The sequence below is a fragment of the Quercus lobata genome, chromosome 11, assembly GCF_001633185.2.
Source record: "Quercus lobata isolate SW786 chromosome 11, ValleyOak3.0 Primary Assembly, whole genome shotgun sequence".
Lineage (NCBI taxonomy): Eukaryota > Viridiplantae > Streptophyta > Magnoliopsida > Fagales > Fagaceae > Quercus > Quercus lobata.
The window spans coordinates 52,225,272-52,244,109 of NC_044914.1; the positions used below are offsets into that span (position 1 = coordinate 52,225,272).

Consider the following 18,838-nt stretch of genomic DNA (forward strand, 5'->3'; position numbering starts at 1 on the left):
TCTCGGCCCGGACAATGCTACGCTTGTAGAGAAGAGAATAGAGAGCGCAATAAACAGAGGTAAATAAATATATCATACAATGCCCTCCTCTTCTTCTTGATCACACCTTCTCATTTCTTCTATTTCATGTCTCTCCCCACCAAACGCTCAGCCACATCCACCACCTCCAACAACAACAACTCTTCTTCTTCTTCTAATCCCAACCCCAACCCCACATCTCCTCCTCCCTTCTCCGCCATGAAAAAGGCCAAATCCCAAGCCGCAGCTCTCGACCCCAAAAACGGTCTCCACCACCAAGACTTCAACAACAGCAACAACAACAACAGCGATGTCGTTTTCGACCCCTCTTCCATGTCCGTGGACGACGATTTCAAGCCCCACGACTCCTCCGCCCCTTCCCCTTCGCCAGCTCCGCCTCGCGCCGTCGCCGCCAATTTGTCCAGAAAGAAAGCCCAGCCGCCTCAGCCCCCTAAGAAGCTTGTCATCAAGCTCCTCAAAGGTTTCTATCAATTCCATCAATTTTTTTTTTTAGGGTTTCAAGGTTTTTCATTTTTTTTTTTTGGCTGAAAATTCATTGATTTTGATTTCGATTTTTATGCAATTTTACTTACTTTTTTGGATCTGGATGCTGATTCAACAACCTTATTTCTAATGCAATTTGGTTAACATTGGTGCATTCAATTTTAGCTGAATTTAGGGCACTCTATTTTCTTAATAGTTCAAACATGAAATTACTAGCTTCTCGACCATCTCAACTGTGGTTGCCTATTGTCTTACTGAGTCTTCTTGTAGTTCACCACATAAGTTCACTATACATGGACTTTGGCCTAGTGACACAAATAATAATAATCGGAAAAACCAAACTGCACTGAGCCCTACCTCAACGATTGGCCCAATTTGGAGTCGGCGCCTGACAGGTTTTGGAAACATCAATGGAACAAAAACACCGCCGGTGTACTTATTCCAATGTCTCCACGTATTTCAACACTACGTTGGCACTGAAGAGAGTGGGTCTGTTCATTGCTGACATTAGAAAAATTATCTGGGGGGAAGATTGGGTTTCTTAGGCAGTGGATATTTCCAAAATTGGGTTGTAGATAGACGATTCGTCCTCATAGGAGTGGGAATGTGGCCATTGCTAATAAATGCACAGGATCTTTGCCCTAACACTAGACATCAAGGAAATGGAGTTTACCTCATAAATACTAAGGCTCTAAGCTATCGCTACAAATTAAACAATATCGTTGCAGTGAGATCGTAAAGCCATTGAACCACAAACTGGATTTAGACCACACTTGTGGTGCATAAAGGTACAGTTGGAGTGCTGCAAGCGTTGGACCATGCTTCTCGAGATTAGCTTCTGCTTTAACTTTCAGGTGGAGCTAATACACTATCCAGATGTGCTACAGAATGTAACAAAGCATCTTCAATGTCACAATGATGTGATTTTTCCAAGTTAGATCTGGTCTTGGCATATTATTATTATTATTATTTTTAACTTAGTGGAAGGAACTATTTAATTCTCTTGAACCCCCAGGTTTTTTAAACTCCAAGTGGAGGTACTGCTGAGTGTAATTCTCCTAATTGAATATATATATATTTAGCGCTCTTAAGCTCAAAGCACGAAGCCCCAAGGCTCCAGCACTTTTTGCCTTGGACCATGCTTTTGGAGATTAGCTTCTGCTTTGACTTTCAGGAGCAGCTCAGACACTGTCCAAATGTGCCACAGAATGTTACAAAGAATCGTCAATGTTACAATTCTGTGATTTTTCCAAGTCAGATCTGGTCTTGGCATATTCATTTTTGTCCCTATTCTGCAATTTTGTGCAGTGGCGTGTAACTTGTTGTTGTTTTCAACCCCTCTTCCATGTCTGTCGACGATGATTTCAAACCCCACGACTCCTCTGCCCCTTCCCCTTCTCCAGCTCCGCCTTGCTCCGTTGCTGCCAATTTGTCTAGAAAGAAAGCCTTGCTGCCTCAGCCGGCCAAGAAGCTCGTCAGAGGTTTCTATCTATTCCATCAATTTTTAGGGTTTCTGATTTTTCATTTTTGGCTGAAAGAAACTCTTGGTTATAGGTTTAGTTCAGCTTCAATTCTTTGATTTTGCTTCGGATTTTTATGCAATTTAGTTACTGGATGGAATTTGTTGGGTCTGGATGCTGATTCAACAACCTTATTTCTAATGCAATTTGGTTAACATTGGTGCTTTCAATTGTGGAACTTATTAGCTGAATTTAGGGTTTTTGGCTCTCTATTTCCTGAATAGTTGAAAGTTGAAACATGAATAACTACTCATGGTAATAGTATGCTTCTTGGTCATCTCAACTCTGGTTGCCGACAGTTATTATCAGCTAGTACTTCAGTGGCCGCCAACCTATTGTGTTACCGTCAACTACTGTTCCTCTTGTAGTTCACCACATAAGTTCACTATACATGGAAGTTGGCCTAGTGACACAAATACTAATTGAAAACCAAACTGCACTGTGCCCTTCCTCAACTCGCTGATTGGTGATCAACCAGGAATGAACCAACTGCTCCCAATGTTGCTTAAGGAATGGCCCGATTTGAAAGATTTGGAGTCACCTGACAGCTTTTGGAAATATCAATGGAACAAACACGGCTGGTGTAATTATTCCAACGTCTCCACATATTTCAACACTACGTTGGCACTGAAGAGAGAATTGGATGCCAAGTTCCAAAGTTGGGGGGAAAGTGTGGGTTTGTTCATTGCTGACATTTTCCAAAATTATTTGGGGGGGAAGATTGGGTCTGTTAGGCAATGGATATTTCCAAAATCGGGTTGCGGGAAGAGTGGGTCTGGTAGGCAATCTCCAACTTTGGGAAATTTTGCCATTGCTTGTAGATAGACGATTTGTCCTCATGGGAATGGGAATGGGAATGTGGCCATTGCTAATAAATACACAGGATCTTTGTCCTCACACCACCAGAGGTCAAGGAAATGGAGTTGACTGCATAAATACTAAGCTATCACTACAAATTAAACAATATTGTTGCAGTGAGATCATAAAAGCCATTAAATCACAAACAGGATTTAGACTACACCAGTGGTGCATAGAGGTACAATGGGACTGCTTCAAGCATTGGACCATGCTTCTCGAGATTAGCTTCTGCTTTAACTTTCAGGTGGGGCTAAGACACTATCCAGATGTGCTACAGAATGTTACAAAGCATCGTCAATGTCACGATCATGTGATTTTTCCAAGTTAGATCTGGTCTTGGCATATTCATTTTTGTCCCTGTTCTGCAATTTTGTGTATTGGCGTGTAACTTGTCCTTGTTGTTGTTGTTTTTTTTTTTTTCAAACTTAGTGGATGGAACTATGTAATTCTCTTTAACCCCAAGTGGAGGTACCACTGGTTGTAATTCTCCTAATTCAATATATATTATATTGTCCAAAAAAATTTTCACCTTTCAAAAAAAAAAAAAAATTGTCTTAAAACTTGGATCTTGTTAATGGGAAGCGCAGCATTTAGATGCATGATGTTTGACATGATCTGATATAAGCAATAAGTTTCTTATGAGGATAATGTCAGGATACAGTTAAATTTATCTGTATTGAAGTAGTGGGTTTAATATTGTGGCCCCAAATTTAAAGCTATTGTTTGGAAAGACTTACCTATAATGCAGAAAGGGTTCTCATTCTGCTCTGTTGGCAAATTCAAACAGCTAATTTTGAGGATTTGAAATAACAGCTTGAAGGTGTTATTTAAAATCCATAAAATTTGATGTTGAAATTCTAAATTTATCTCAAGTGTTCTAAAAAGTATACCAATAGAGTGAAATGACTTGTAAGCTTCTAACATTTGCTGTTTTTGGACAATACTTGTGTTATCTACACATAAATTACTCTGTGTTTGATACGCTTGATTTTGCTGGGTTTAATAAATATGTAAGATATTCTTATTAGGTATTGTTATTATTGTCATTGGTTTTTTAATCAAGTATTGTTTGTGATTAGCCGAGAAATGTGCAACCTCTTCTTTTTCATTTGTCTTTTATAACCTAGCTTTAATTTGACATTGGTTTCCATGGTTTGTGATGGAACTATTTTGATAAGTATTAATTTGTTTTGGCCATGGCAAGTTAATTGGTGTTGTTTTAATAGTTCTTTTGTTGTGTGCTTTCCATGTCATGTTATACCTAGAAAAAGTAAAGCTTTAAAAAGTTGTATGTAAGCTAAATAAGAAGGAAAAAAGCTATGGCGAACAAGCACATATATGTTTCACTCGCTAATAAAATTGTGAGAGACCAACAAAAGTCATGTTGAAGTAGAAAAAATCTAGTAGCCGTGGAGCTTGGAATCCAAAAATGTTCTTTACTTTCACTATTATATGGAAGAAGAGGGACTGATGTATTTCCTTCTTCATTTCCCTTTTTGTTTCTCTGAAGCGAAACCAACACTGCCTGCAAATTTTGAAGAGGATACGTGGGCAAAGCTGAAATCTGCTATATCTGCTATATTTTTAAAGCAACCCGATCCTATTGACTCAGAGATACTTTATCAGGTGGAGTCTGCTAAATCTTTCTTGCTCTTTGTTTGGGATTCAGATACCTTTTCCAATGTGAAATTTCTCATGCATTCTGATTGCTTAGCTAACGCATTATGTTGTGTTTAGGCTGTTAATGACCTTTGTCTACACAAATTGGGGGGAAATCTTTATCAACGGATTGAGAAGGAGTGTGAAGCGCACATCTCTGAAGCATTGCAATCCTTGTTTGGCCAAAGCCCAGATTTGGTGGTTTTTCTGTCACTTGTTGAGAGATGCTGGCAGGATCTTTGTGACCAAATGTTGTTGATTCGTGGTATAGCCTTGTATCTAGATAGAACATATGTAAAGCAAACACCTAATGTGCGATCATTGTGGGACATGGGATTGCAGCTTTTCCGCAAACATCTTTCATTATCTCCAGAAGTTGAGCACAAAACTGTCACAGGCCTTTTAAGAATGATTCAGAGCGAAAGGTAAATATTTATTCTTCTGAAGATATGCAAGCCATCATACATCTCCTCCAAAAGGTTTTTGATATTCTTTTTCCTTGGTTCTTGATGCTGTTTGTAGTTGCATTAATAAGTGTTTTAGGTGTTTACATGGAGGTTCTACAGAAGTTACACATTTGGTTTCATAGGTGCTAGCATTCTCTTTTGAGCCTTTATGGTCCTTTACTTTCCTCCAGTTATTAATGATGCTTATTTTTTGCATCTCATATATTTTATTAATCTTAATGTAGTGCTTGTGTGTTAGCAATCACTTATTGTAACTTAAAAATGATTTTTTCTATTTAGAAGTGCCTAAATTTTAAATTACAGCAGGGCTGTGAGATAAGGTTTGGTTATATGAACTACTTATATTCATTTTTTGGAAGTGGCAAAAATGACATTTCTCCTACCGTCTTGGGGATTTGACAGAAATTCACACAGGCCCCTGAGACTAGTTATGGGAAGGATGTTGTTCTTAAAATTGTCTTCACTGAAAGTTAGATATAAATTCTTGTTGGCAATGGTTTAGAAGCTTGTAAACCTCAAGGAAGATGCCAAAAAAGAAAAAGGTCCTCCAAAGGCGATTACACAGTTATGGAATGGGTCATAAGAAGATTAGTTGCTATTGAATTTACTCTGTCAATGCATGTAGTATATATGTTTCTATTTCCGTCATCAAAATAAATAGGAAACAATTTTGTGGGTGTATTTATGAATATAATTTCAGCTATCTTTTTGCGTATGTATCTCTTGTGATTTGTTGATGGTATATGAATCACAAAATGAAATGATTTCCTGTATCCAGCTTGATGCATGTAGGGATGTGTTATCAAGAAAAATAGGATTTTCTTTGTAAATATAAGCCACATTTATAAACATCAAATGTTATAAGCATCTAGCCAAAGAAGTTAATTCCCTAAATTAAAAATACAAAGTTGAAACTTAGGGGGTGTTTGGTTTAGCCATTTTCATCACTCAATTCTCAATTTTCACCACTCAATTCTCAAATTTCGTGGGCCCCACCTCAGGTTCTCTTGTTTGGTCTCTTTTTTCTTTTCAATTCTCATATCTCATTACTCAAAAAATTGAGTTATAGTGATGGAAATTGAAAACAAGTTTTGTTAGTTTTCAAGTTAGAAGAAATGAGTTAAGCGACAAACCTGTAAAAAATTTCAAGTCAGTGGGATCCACACAACTGACCGGTCACTATCAAGTCAGACACAGCACTAAACTCATTTCATCTCTATCAGTAGAGGAAAACAAACACACTATTCACCTCACACAATTTTTTTGCTCATCTCATCTATGATCTCTTCTGATCTCAGTCCAACGGTTGTTTTGTTGATCTCAGCTCAGGTGAACATGAATCTTTCTCTCTCTCTCTCTCTCTCTCTCTAATTTCACTTTCTCTCTCTTGTTCTCTCATCTCTCTCAATCCAACAAACCTCTCCAACTCAGCTCAGGTGAATCTGCTTTGTTTCGGAGCTTGGTGGGTTCTTGATGTTGTGTTCTTTGGGTTTTATGGTTAAAGTTTTTGTGGGATTTTACGGGTTCTTAAGGTATTTTTCTGGGGTAACAGCTGCACAACCATGTGGAGAAACTGGGTTTTGATTCAGATATTTATGTTCAGAAATTGGGCTTTGATTTAGATGAACAACCATGTGGGAATATGAGTGATGCACGTAAGTTTTTTGATAAAAGTCCTCTTTTGGAATTGGTTTCGTGGAATTTGATTTTTGGCAGGTTATGTACAGGTAGGGAATGTGGAGAATGCCAAGTCTATATATGAGCTTGGTAAGAAAATCAAATTGAAAAAAATACAAATAAAAAAAACTTGCAGTGAGTATTGAAACTTGGCGGAAAAATCAAATTGACAATATGATTTGCTTCTAAAATCCCATGCCTGATGGATGGCTGTGGCTTTCACTTCTTCCCTTTTGTTACTCTTCGTTGGGTTCTGAGATGTAATGGAGTATAGGACCAGTCACATGGGTGAGTTAAAGTAGAGGACAACATTACCGTTCTGACTGAACAGTAGAGGACAGCAAGTTAACTTAGCTTTTTTAAGAGAGAAAGCCAACTGGATTTGGGATGCCAAACTTGGTGAGAATGAGTTATGAGTTATAAGATGTGAGTTATGAATTGTGGGTTATGAGTTATGAGATATGAGTTTTGAGGGAACCCAACACCCCCTCATCATCTGATTTTTGGAATTCCCTATTTGGTGAATTCCTGATTTTGGTGCTAGGAATGTAATGTCTGCATAATATCAGTCCAAGATAAAAAAGATTCTTTTAGCGTCAAGAACTTATGTTTGATTTGTATAGAGCCAACTCCTAGTTGTCATGGAATTCTTCTTGTTGAAGGCCTGGCACTTCAAATTTCTCTATGGCATCATTTGATTGTTTAATCATCTTAGAAGAAGTCGACCCCTTAGAAGTCTGATTGAAAAATTCCATGACAAGGTAATGTTTTTATGCTGGCAATTTTCTAGCATGTTCTTTTCCCTTTATGCTTGTAATGGTCATCTTTATGGTCAATGACTTTCTATTTTTCCTGTTTATTTTATTGATGGTTGGATTCATTACTGTATGAAGAAGCTTGACATTTCAACTTGTGATTTGCTGTTCTGTTTGGTATTTCAGATTAGGCGAAGCAGTGGATAGGACTCTCCTTAACCATCTCTTGAAGATGTTTACTGCACTAGGAATTTATGCAGAAAGCTTTGAAAAGCCATTTCTTGAGTGCACGTCTGAGTTTTATGCTGCTGAAGGCATGAAATTCATGCAGCAATCAGATGTTCCAGATTATCTGAAGCATGTAGAGGTGCATATTCCCCCCATCCCCCACCCCCCCTCTCCCAGTTTTCCTTATCTATCTTCCAACTATAAGTAATTCTCTCTTCTGTATAATCCTTTTTGCTGTATTGTATTGTTAGTTGACTATATGTGTAAGTCACTTGAAAATGGGTTACTGAATGACAATTTTGATCTAGTTTGCCATCTGATTCTACATTACATGATTTCTGTTAACTTTTGAAGATATGTAATTATTAAATTGCTGCAGACAAGGTTGCATGAGGAACATGAAAGATGTGTACTCTACCTGGATGCTTGTACAAGAAAACCACTAATAGCAACTGCAGAAAAGCAACTCCTTGAACGCCACATATCTGCCATTCTTGATAAGGTGTGAACAAGGACATGACTCTCTCATTCTATGCGTCGTTAATTCTTGCCTTCTCTATATAATTGGCCAAGGTTTTCATCCTTTCTAAACCACTAGACTTTTTATGCTCTTTCCAGGGTTTCATGATGCTAATGGATGGGCACCGTATTGAGGACCTTCAGAGGATGTATTCACTGTTTTCAAGGGTCAATGCGCTTGAATCACTAAGGCAAGCGCTTAGCTCATACATCCGCAGAACTGGGCAGGGCATTGTCATGGATGAAGAGAAAGACAAAGATATGGTTTCATCCCTTTTAGAATTTAAGGCTTCGCTTGATACAATATGGGAAGAAAGCTATTCCAAGAATGATGCATTTTGCAACACCATTAAGGATGCATTTGAGCATCTCATCAATCTTCGTCAGGTAATAAGTTTCCCATCGGTCTTTCATGTTTCTCTTGTTGGCTATGTTAGTGATAAATTGAACAAAATGGATTATCTATTGCATAGTTGTGGATAGAGAAGTAAAATCAAAGGAATAAAAAACTATAGAGGTGAAAGTATGAATTTTTTTAATTAGTGAGTATTAAGTTCTAGTTAAATTTAGAGTTACTAGAAAGCACATAACTTCATTTTGGGTGCCATACCTATGTCATACTTGTGTTGGATACTTGATACTCTTGGGACACTTCTGCATGTGTGTTCTAGCCATGTCCTATGTAGGACATGGCCGGGACACAAGAACAAGAGGAATCGAATACCCTTTCTCAAAACAAAGATAGTATTCATGCTCTGAAAGTAATATTTCATTTGAAAATTAACAAATATCTTTATTCTTGGTTTGTATTCTAATTTCTAAACATCCTTTAATAGTCATGGACTTGCTTTATTATTCATTATTACTCTTAGATTGATATATATTTAACATTATATGAAAAATAAATGCTTAATACTATATAGAAAATATAAATAAAAATATTTAATAATTATTTAATAGACATGTCCTGCCATACTTTTGTCCCATTTTTTCAAAAATTGTCGTGTCGCCGTGTTGTACCCATAACTGTCAATGCTTCTTAGTTAATAACACTATTATCATTATTCTTTATTACCAACCTTGGGATGAGATTTAAATTGATAAAGTGCTATTTATGTGCTGTTAACTCTTCCCCTCCTCTCAACTTCACTTAAGAATTAGAAACCCAAGGGGTTGGTCTAGTGATTCCCAAGGCCTTATGAGATCTATGAGTTCTTGGGTTCAAAACTCCTAGCCATCATCTTGGGGCCACGCCCAAGGGATTCTTTGTAATTATCTGGTGTGTGTTAGATGGGGGATTACACATACTCGGGGAAATAGTCAGATGCTTGAAGAGTTTTGGACACCCCTATTAGGAAAAAAAAAAAAAAAAAACCCTTTATAGGAGAATTATATATATAGCAATGTTGTTAAAAGCGTTGAGCGCACTTAAGCGCAAAGGCCTCCTGGAGCCTAGGTGCAAAGCGCAAGTGCGTGCTTGATCGATGTGAAGCAAACATTTAAAAAAAAAATATTAATGGTCAATACTACTACAATTAAATGATCAATTAATCATATAAATTACATTAAAACATTTTATATAATTTATATAGCATTTTTATAATTCTCTTGTGCTTTACAAAATATATGCAATCATGATATTTGATGGCCATGATTAAAAAACATGGTTGAATCAAAATAGAAGTATAGAACCAAAAAAGAAAAGGCTAAAAAGTACTAGAATGTTAAGTAATGTTATCTTTGCCTAACAAAATCAATGCAAATATGCAATGCAATCTTAATCTACATAATCATCATCCTCATTAAGCAAGATCCTCATTTAGCAAGGGACATTATTGTCATTAAGCAAGATTTGAAGTTGAAGCACCAAAAAAAAAGAATGTTGATTAGATGATGTATTTATATGGTGAATTGGTTGACCATATTTTCCTTCATTGTCTAGTTGCTATGGATTTGTGGTCTATGGTTTTGAGTTTATTTTGAGTAAGTTGGGTTATGCTGAAGTCAGTTATGGGGCTCCTAGCTTGTTGGCAAGGTTGGTTTGGTCATTTGAAGATAATGAGAGATCCATATCAGACCTCAAGTTATTTTTCTTTAGAACCTTAATGGATTGGTTGTCTGCTTTACAAAACCAATATTTCTCTTCTTTTCTTGAAGTTCTTGATTTATGTAATTTTTGTACTTGGTTTGTTTGGCCCCTGTACACTTCCTATGTATTAGGGTGTCCCTTTTTGATATCAATAAATCTTATTACTTATAAAAAATGATGCATTTATACGGGATTTATAAACATAGGAACCAGAATAGCCAAAGTGTGGGAGACTAGCAATTCCGGATTAGCTAAGTTCAAGTCTTTTCTGGATTAAGGACAACTATTTGTGATCAGTGTCTATCCATACCAATTTTATATGTACATTTCACTATCTATCTATCCACTCACACTCACATTTCACTAACAATACAAATCTGTCCTACAAGAATTCATAATTTTTATATTAGAAATTGTTAATACCTATCAAAAATATTAGAAATTGTTATTAACAAGATTTTGACGTGCATCCTGCATGCAAACTGTCAGACCAATTAATTCAGTCACTACTTGCCAGGAAAGATACCTAATCTGACTCCAGTAATAAGCCCACCCTACTGGTGCAGTGACCGGCATTATTTGCTTTTTCATAGTTGTATAGCGTTCTGCCCAACCCACATCAATCATGCTGCTTTAGTTGTCAAAATATTTGAGTATCCTAAAACAAAACTAGAGTTCTTGAAATCCCATGGAAGTTTCTGTCTTTCATGGTGGGAGTTGTTCTCGGAAAGATTAATGATTCAGGAAATCCTTTACTTGTTAAAATCTGCATCAATCTTATGTTTGTTTTGTTTTTCTTTTTTATCTATCAAGTCATTATTTCTGATATATTTGTGCTTCTTTCAATAGAACCGACCTGCTGAGCTGATTGCAAAATTTCTGGATGAAAAGCTTCGTGCTGGGAATAAGGGTACTTCCGAGGAAGAATTGGAGGGTACTCTTGATAAAGTTTTGGTTTTATTCAGGTTTATTCAGGTTAGTTTGACTATTGGATTAACTAACAGTTCTATTGTCTGGTAATGGTTGTTTTTAAAATTATTTACGTCTCGTGTTTTTCATCAAAATGACACTGAGAAACATGTTGTATTCTTGCTTATTAATGAAGGGCAAGGATGTGTTTGAAGCATTTTATAAGAAGGATCTTGCAAAAAGGCTGCTTTTGGGAAAGAGTGCTTCCATTGATGCGGAGAAATCGATGATCTCTAAGGTTAAGGATTGATTTTTGGGACTTAAATGTATTTGCTGCATGTTTTTCATCTGTTCATTATGCTAACAAGTTTTTGTTGCTAGTGCAGCTAAAGACAGAGTGTGGCAGCCAATTTACAAACAAACTTGAAGGAATGTTCAAAGTATGCACATTTGTTAATCTGTATAAATTTCGGGTTTGAAAATTATCAATTATCAATATTGCTATTAAAGATGATTTCAAAATGTGGGGCAACCTTTATGGGAAAGGCTCCCTTCCAATTCAAATCCTTCAATTTTAATCCAGATGTAAGACACATTTAGGAAATCCAATGGTCCTAAAAAAACACATGTAAATCACACAAAATCAAATAAATACAACATTTCTCACATCTGGCTAAAAATTGAAGGGAATTGGAGGATTTGAATGGGAGGGGATCTTATCCCAACATTTAATATCATCTAGATGATGCGGCCTCAATGATGTGTTGATGTCATGAATGGGATGGCAGCTTTTGTCTGATTTTCCAAATCTGGAAGTTTACACTAGGGTCTTACCTGGTTTGATGGAAGATTTTCCAAATCTGCAGTTTACACTAGGGCCTTACCTGGTTTGATGGAAGAACCCTGTTCATTCCAGGTTTAAGCTACTCAATCTACATATTAAATTACGGATTAGCACCTTGGTCTAGGCCTAACTTTTGGTGGATTTATTATGGGGGCATGTGTTAGCTTGCAATTCTCTTGAGCAATGTAAGAATCATTTAGACATACAAAATTCATGTTTTCACCATTAATCCACATTTAAGATTCTCATGTGACCAAGTGCTTGCATCCTGAGTGCTGGATCAACTTTTTATGATGCTCCAGGAATCGAGACTTTAAATTGACAATAATATGAAGATCAATGCAGCACTGTGCTGACAAATTATTGTCAACTGTGTCGTGTATAATTTGTACTTATAAAAAAAAAGTATTGTGGAATTTGTATCAGTGTAGTTCAGCAAGAGGGAAACAAGTGTTGGGTTGACTTTCTACGGTAAGAAGTTCATCATATGAGCTTCTGTAGTCAATTTGTTAGCCTCTATATTATCCGTATCACTTCATTATCATGATTTTGCAGTACGCATTTTGAGCTTTTATCTTTAAAAAAGCTTGGTAAATGATTTTCTATTCCCTGTTAAGAAACACTCACCATATGAGCTTTTATAATGAGTTTTTATGGGTTATTTAATGATAGTTTCTGTGTTTTTTTTTGTGAAAAATTTTCAGGACATTGAATTATCAAAAGAAATAAATGAATCCTTCAAACAATCATCCCAGGCCAGGACAAAACTCCCATCTGGGATTGAGTTGAGTGTACATGTTTTAACAACAGGGTAGGTCTTACTTTGTTCATTATCTTCAAACTCAATCGGATTTTTCATTCACTTAATATTCCCAAGTAGCTTCATTGGTTTTGGGTGACTAACTGCAGGTACTGGCCAACATATCCGCCCATGGATGTTAGACTTCCTCATGAATTGAATGTCTACCAGGTTGGGGGAAACCACCATATAGCTCTTTCAACTGTAGGTTGTTTCATTGTGCTTCTGAGCACCTGTCTCAATCTTTTCTTTTGCTTGGTGCAATAGGACATTTTCAAGGAGTTCTACTTGAGCAAGTACAGTGGGAGGCGCTTAATGTGGCAAAATTCATTAGGTCATTGTGTGTTAAAAGCTGAATTTCCTAAAGGTAAAAAGGAGCTGGCAGTTTCTCTGTTTCAGGTTGGTCTCTTTTAGGCCATTATGCTTTGTTTTGCTTTTCAGTACTCTTTATTATTATTGTAGATTTTGCCTACCCAAGTGGACAACTTAGTGTTCTGGTTATATTGTATGTCTTGTGCTACAGACTGTTGTTTTGATGCTCTTTAATGATGCTGAGAGGCTAAGCTTTCAAGATATTAAGGACTCCACTGGAATTGAGGATAAGGAACTAAGGAGGACTTTGCAGTCCCTTGCATGTGGAAAAGTTCGAGTCCTACAAAAGGTTGGTAGTCAAGCATTGCAGGATGCGTATTTAAGAAACGTACTTGTAAAATTGAAGTGTTGGATTATTTATTTATTTATTGGTTAACTATTTCTGCTTTCCATAAATATATGTGCCACAGATGCCCAAGGGTAGGGACGTAGAGGATGATGATTCATTTGTGTTCAACGATGTATTTACTGCTCCTCTTTACCGTATAAAGGTAAATCTGCTTGTATGTTAAGTAACAACAGTGTTGATTAGATGATCCTGAACTTGCATAAGTCTGACATGTGTCAAAAGTTAATATGTGAAATCAAAGACTTTCAATTTTGACTTTGCGTGAAAGAACTGATGGACTTTTGAGTTTTGGTTTCCACTCATATGATGGAACATGAAGCTAACATTGCATTGATGGGAGCAGGTAAATGCAATACAGATGAAGGAAACAGTGGAGGAGAATACAAGCACCACTGAACGAGTTTTTCAGGACCGTCAATATCAGGTCAAACCTATGTTTGTGTGACTATTCTATATAGATATATGCACATACTAAATATTATTCTAGATTCCCAATTGAAACTGAACTTTTCTAATATAATTTGTTTTCTTGATAAACCATAGGTTGATGCTGCTATTGTACGAATAATGAAGACTAGAAAAGTGCTCAGTCACACACTTCTGATAACTGAACTCTTCCAACAGGTAAATGTTTTCTGCTTTATTTATCCTTTTCTTTTAATATTGAGGTCTCTACAAAGTAGGGCCCAGGCAAAATCAAATATCATGGCAGGCATGTGCTATTGGCTTCCATGTACGAAGAGAAAATGGTTAATTTTACGGAATCATTGAATTTATGGAACCCCCTTCTGTACTCGGATTAAACACAATGTGATTGATGACCCGAGAGGCATAAAATTGACGGCCCAACTTTTTAAAATTTAAGATGAATTGGATTGTATTATTGATATGGGGATTTTTTTCCCCCTTTCTTCTGTGAACAGCTCAAATTTCCAATAAAGCCAGCTGATTTGAAGAAACGGATTGAAAGCCTTATCGACAGGGAGTATCTAGAGCGTGACAAGAACAACCCGCAGATATACAATTACTTGGCATAATCAATCTTTTTTAATCTATTTGTAAATGACAAGTGCGGCTTCAGCCTTCAACAAGAAGACTGCCCCTTTGTCTATCTGTACAGTAGTTTGTAGCTTTCATTTTTGTTGTGTTTAACACTATAATTGTAAAGCATATTTAGTTGCTGTTTTGAAATTCTCTTCCGTCGGAGGACTTGGTATTCTTGATAATAATCGGCACTTTTTGGCAATAGGGTTTTACTGGAATGAATCCGATTGTGGTCAATATCATTTTCCTATCACAATATTATTTTCTTCATATCCCTGAATCAATCTTTTTCATTTGGAACAGCACTGGCGTCCACACCCTCACTCTTTTTTTCGCTGAATGTCCACACCCTCACTTTAGAGTACTCACATAAAGTGGGCAACTGGGCATATAATACTGTACGCCCACTATAATAATGTATTTTTACTCAAAAAGTACCCACATATAATGCTGTATACGCCCACTATAATAATATATATTTACTCAAAAACTACCCATTCAGTTTATTTATAATACTGTATGCCTACGTTTTTTAAACATAAATGTACACGATTACTATAACATTGTATTTGAATATTTTATTAATTTTTAATTTTTTTCTCATTATTTCATCTCTCTCTCTCTCTCTCTCTCTCTTCTTTGCTTCACTGTTGGTGCCAAATTAGCCATATAAGGTAGAAGTCTTGTTAATAGACCCTCCTAGGGTATATATTACTAGGCCATTTTATGAAAGTTTTGATATCATTTTTTAAAGAAATATAAAAATGTGTTAAAAAAATTAGTTTTTTTTTTCTTTTTCCATAAATTTTTATAAAAATACTTCCTAAGTCAATGCTCTCAAGGCATCTTTTTAACTTTTTCTTAAAACAAAGTGTTAGGGTAAATTAAACAAATAAATTATACTTTTTAAAAAAATTGTCATTTTGATTCTATATAAGTTTCATTTTTATCAATTTGATTGTATAAGTTCACATTTATTTTCAATGTTAGTACTTCCGTCCATTACTCTTGTTAAGTATTAAAAAAAAACTAAAAACTAAAAAGCTATTAAAATTTATTTTTAAGAAAAGACAAAAATACAAATTATACTTGTAGGGACACAATTTTTAACGACCCAGGGATGACATTGGGCTGGTATATAAAGGGCCCTAACAATATGATTTGTAGAGAGTGGGTTTGGAAAGGCTGGACCTTGGTCGTTGGGCAACGGTTTAGTCGGGACTTTCATAGAAGCCCATACGAAGATGGGTTTGGCCTGTATGGCTAAGCCTTACACGGATGTGGTGTGAAGATCTATCTCCTCGGAATTAGTCTGAGGAGCGTCTCGTTCTTGCCATCCTTCTTTTTTATGAGTTCGTTCTCCCCCTTCCCTCTCGTTCCTGGGGCCTCCCCCTAGTGCAGCGAGCTTCCCTTTTATACTAGTATTTCCTTCCCATTCTTCACCTACGTGTCCGTTTCTCCTTGTTCGGGGTGGTTACTCGTCTTGTCAATCCTCACGTCAGAGTGGTTGGGAAAAGTTGGATAGCATGGTATGAGTATGGGTTTGTCAGGCGTTGGGCTCCACATTAAGGTGCTGGCAGCCTTTTCCCTCGTACTGCTCTTGTACTGAATCTGTCATTTTCTTTAGGCGTTTCTGTGAGATGCTGGACGTAAAGTCGTCCTCGGCCACATCCTTGGACCTTCAAGGAGCTTTCGTTGCGCGTCTTTGGTAGTAGGGCTCCTCGGCCTGGGCTTTGGGCCCTTAACACAAAGTGGGCTGGGACCTCAAATTTTGGGCCCCACATTAACCCCTCAAAATCCTGCTGCCCGACTTTTTAGTTGGGAAGGAGGGTTTTGGTGACGTTAGGCCCACATTATGGCTCGCTCAAATCCTGTGCTCTATTATTATTTGTGTTTTTCCATCTACAGAGGGGACGTGTCAAAACAGGTGGCACTCCTTTATTTTTCACTCACGCGGAGTCTTTTGACACTTCGGTACTCAAGGCGCGCCTTCACGAGGATCTTCAGATCCTACGGCTGTGGATGAAGTTGGAAATTGAGCCAAGTCTGCTTTGTCTGTAGCGTTCCTTGGAAACTTGCATGAATTAAATGCCACCAGTTTGCTCTGTGTATAAATAGGGTAGGGGGTCACTCCCCTTACACATGAACTCTCCTGCTCCCTTTAGAATCATACTCCTTCTGCCATATCCACGATTTCCGCTTCTAGTGCCATTCTGCCTCAAGCGAGATGTCTGAGGCGTGGATGGGGATGAAAGGTCCTCGTACGTTTCAGAGGCACCGAGTCCTCATGATACTCAAGGTGATGTGGTACAGACAAGGATGGCATAGATTCAAGCCAGTCCCCCGTTTTGACAAGGGGAAGATGATATTTCTCTCTCTTTCAGTCAAAATCCGAAGCAGGTTCTGGTCATGCCAGATTTTTGGTATCTCAGAAGAAAGAATTTCCGCCACCAGCGCCGTCTGCTATATTGTAGGCGTGGTTCCGTGGAGGCCCATCAACTTCCGGCTGCCTGCACATTTTCTTCAACAGTGCGGGCCTCAAGTTGGGTTCCCTGCACCTTTTCTTCAGCGGCGCTAGCCCGAAGCCAGGTGCTCTCTGCACCTTTTCTTCAACGGCGCAAGCCCCACGTTGGGTTCTTTGGCTGCCTGAGTTATGGGCATGTAAAAGTATTGAGGAATGGTTTTCTTAAACAACATCTTGGAACAGCAGCCAATCTCTCCTTTGCACTTCTTCTTCGGCTTTATCTTCATTCTCTTGTATCTTTTCTTTTCACTTATGTAGTTAGTTTTAGTATAAGCTTATTCCAACTTTTCATTGTACACTGTACTATTTCTGTCTTAATAAAAGATGAGTTTATTTCTTTCTAAATATTTTTCCTTACGGCAGCAATTACTTTGTGAATGAATATTAAATATACGTTTGCCTTTAATGATACTTGGAGCAGAAAAATGCCTTAAAACAAATTCCTACTAGTTTAAACTTACTGACATTATCAAGTATAACAATGGTAATCCTCAATAAATTAAACTCTTGGAACTAACCGGGATAATGGCCGAGCGCTGTGCGATGCATGCTAGACAAATGTCCGAGAACGATAAACTTCTAAATAATTCATCCGAGAGTGTAGCCGAGCAGTGAGGGACCTCAATCGTGTTTTTGGTAGCATATTGCTCTATATTGCATCAATCCCTTTGGTACTGAGGATCCGAGGGTAGACTGGGGAATCCATTCAGTATAGGGATTAACCCAACTGTTAATGGGTAGTTCTCCTCGGATAGATTCTAAGGTCCATGTAACGTAATTTTTCTTTTAAGTACTTGGTTTCTCCATGGGCTTGAGTCTGAGGACCATGCAAGGCCTTGGTTCTGTCCAAAACTTGTAATTTTTTCTCTTTTGTACTTGGTTTCCCCATAGGCTTGAGTCCGAGGACCATGCAAGGCCTTGGTTCTGTCCAAAACTTGTAATTTTTTCTCTTTTGTACTTGGTTTCCCCATAGGCTTGAGTCCGAGGACCATGCAAGGCCTTGGTTCTGTCCAAAACTTGTAATTTTTCTCTTTTGTACTTGGTTTCCCCATAGGCTTGAGTCCGAGGACTATGCAAGGCCTTGGTTCTGTCAAAATCTTGTAATTTTTCTCTTTTGTACTTGGTTTCCCTATAGGCTTGAGTCCGAGGACCATGCAAGACTTTGGTTCTGTCCAAAACTTGTAATTTTTTCTCTTTTGTACTTGGTTTCCCCATAGGCTTGAGTCCGAGGACCATGCAAGACCTTGGTTCTGTCCAAAACTTGTAATTTTTCTCTTTTGTACTTGGTTTCCCCATAGGCTTGAGTCCGAGGACCATGCAAGGCCTTGGTTCTGTCCAAAACTTGTAATTTTTTCTCTTTTGTACTTGGTTTCCCCATAGGCTTGAGTCCGAGGACCATGCAAGGCCTTGGTTCTGTCCAAAACTTGTAATTTTTCTCTTTTGTACTTGGTTTCCCCATAGGCTTGAGTCCGAGAACCATGCAAGACCTTGGTTCTGTCAAAAACTTGTAATTTTTTCTCTTTTATACTTGGTTTCCCCATAGGCTTGAGTCCGAGAACCATGCAAGACCTTGGTTCTGTCCAAAACTTGTAATTTTTCTCTTTTGTACTTGGTTTCCCCATAGGCTTGAGTCCGAGGACCATGCAAGGCCTTGGTTCTGTCCAAAACTTGTAATTTTTCTCTTTTGTACTTGGTTTCCCCAT

At 37.6% G+C, this 18,838-nt stretch overlaps 1 protein-coding gene across 1 annotated transcript; it reads left to right on the forward strand.

Annotated features, from left to right (window-relative positions):
* LOC115968072 (cullin-4-like) lies at positions 1 to 14,856 on the forward strand. Its single transcript, XM_031087270.1, has 17 exons — positions 1 to 499; positions 4,411 to 4,526; positions 4,638 to 4,984; positions 7,645 to 7,825; positions 8,066 to 8,188; positions 8,305 to 8,592; positions 11,144 to 11,269; positions 11,400 to 11,501; positions 11,590 to 11,643; positions 12,752 to 12,858; positions 12,957 to 13,017; positions 13,114 to 13,245; positions 13,370 to 13,507; positions 13,629 to 13,709; positions 13,911 to 13,991; positions 14,111 to 14,191; positions 14,491 to 14,856. The coding sequence occupies exons 1-17, from the start codon at positions 127 to 129 to the stop codon at positions 14,602 to 14,604; spliced, it is 2,505 nt and encodes an 834-aa protein (XP_030943130.1). The 5' UTR covers positions 1 to 126; the 3' UTR covers positions 14,605 to 14,856.
* Positions 14,857 to 18,838: the final 3,982 nt, after the last annotated feature.

Bases quoted from the DNA above. Each gene is read 5' to 3' on its own strand.
- LOC115968072 (XM_031087270.1), top strand. From the start codon at position 127: ATGTCTCTCCCCACCAAACGCTCAGCCACATCCACCACCTCCAACAAC. The intron at 8,593-11,143 runs GTAATAAGTTTC...TTCTTTCAATAG, and splicing joins ATCTCATCAATCTTCGTCAG to AACCGACCTGCTGAGCTGAT. The intron at 11,270-11,399 runs GTTAGTTTGACT...TTATTAATGAAG, and splicing joins TTTTATTCAGGTTTATTCAG to GGCAAGGATGTGTTTGAAGC.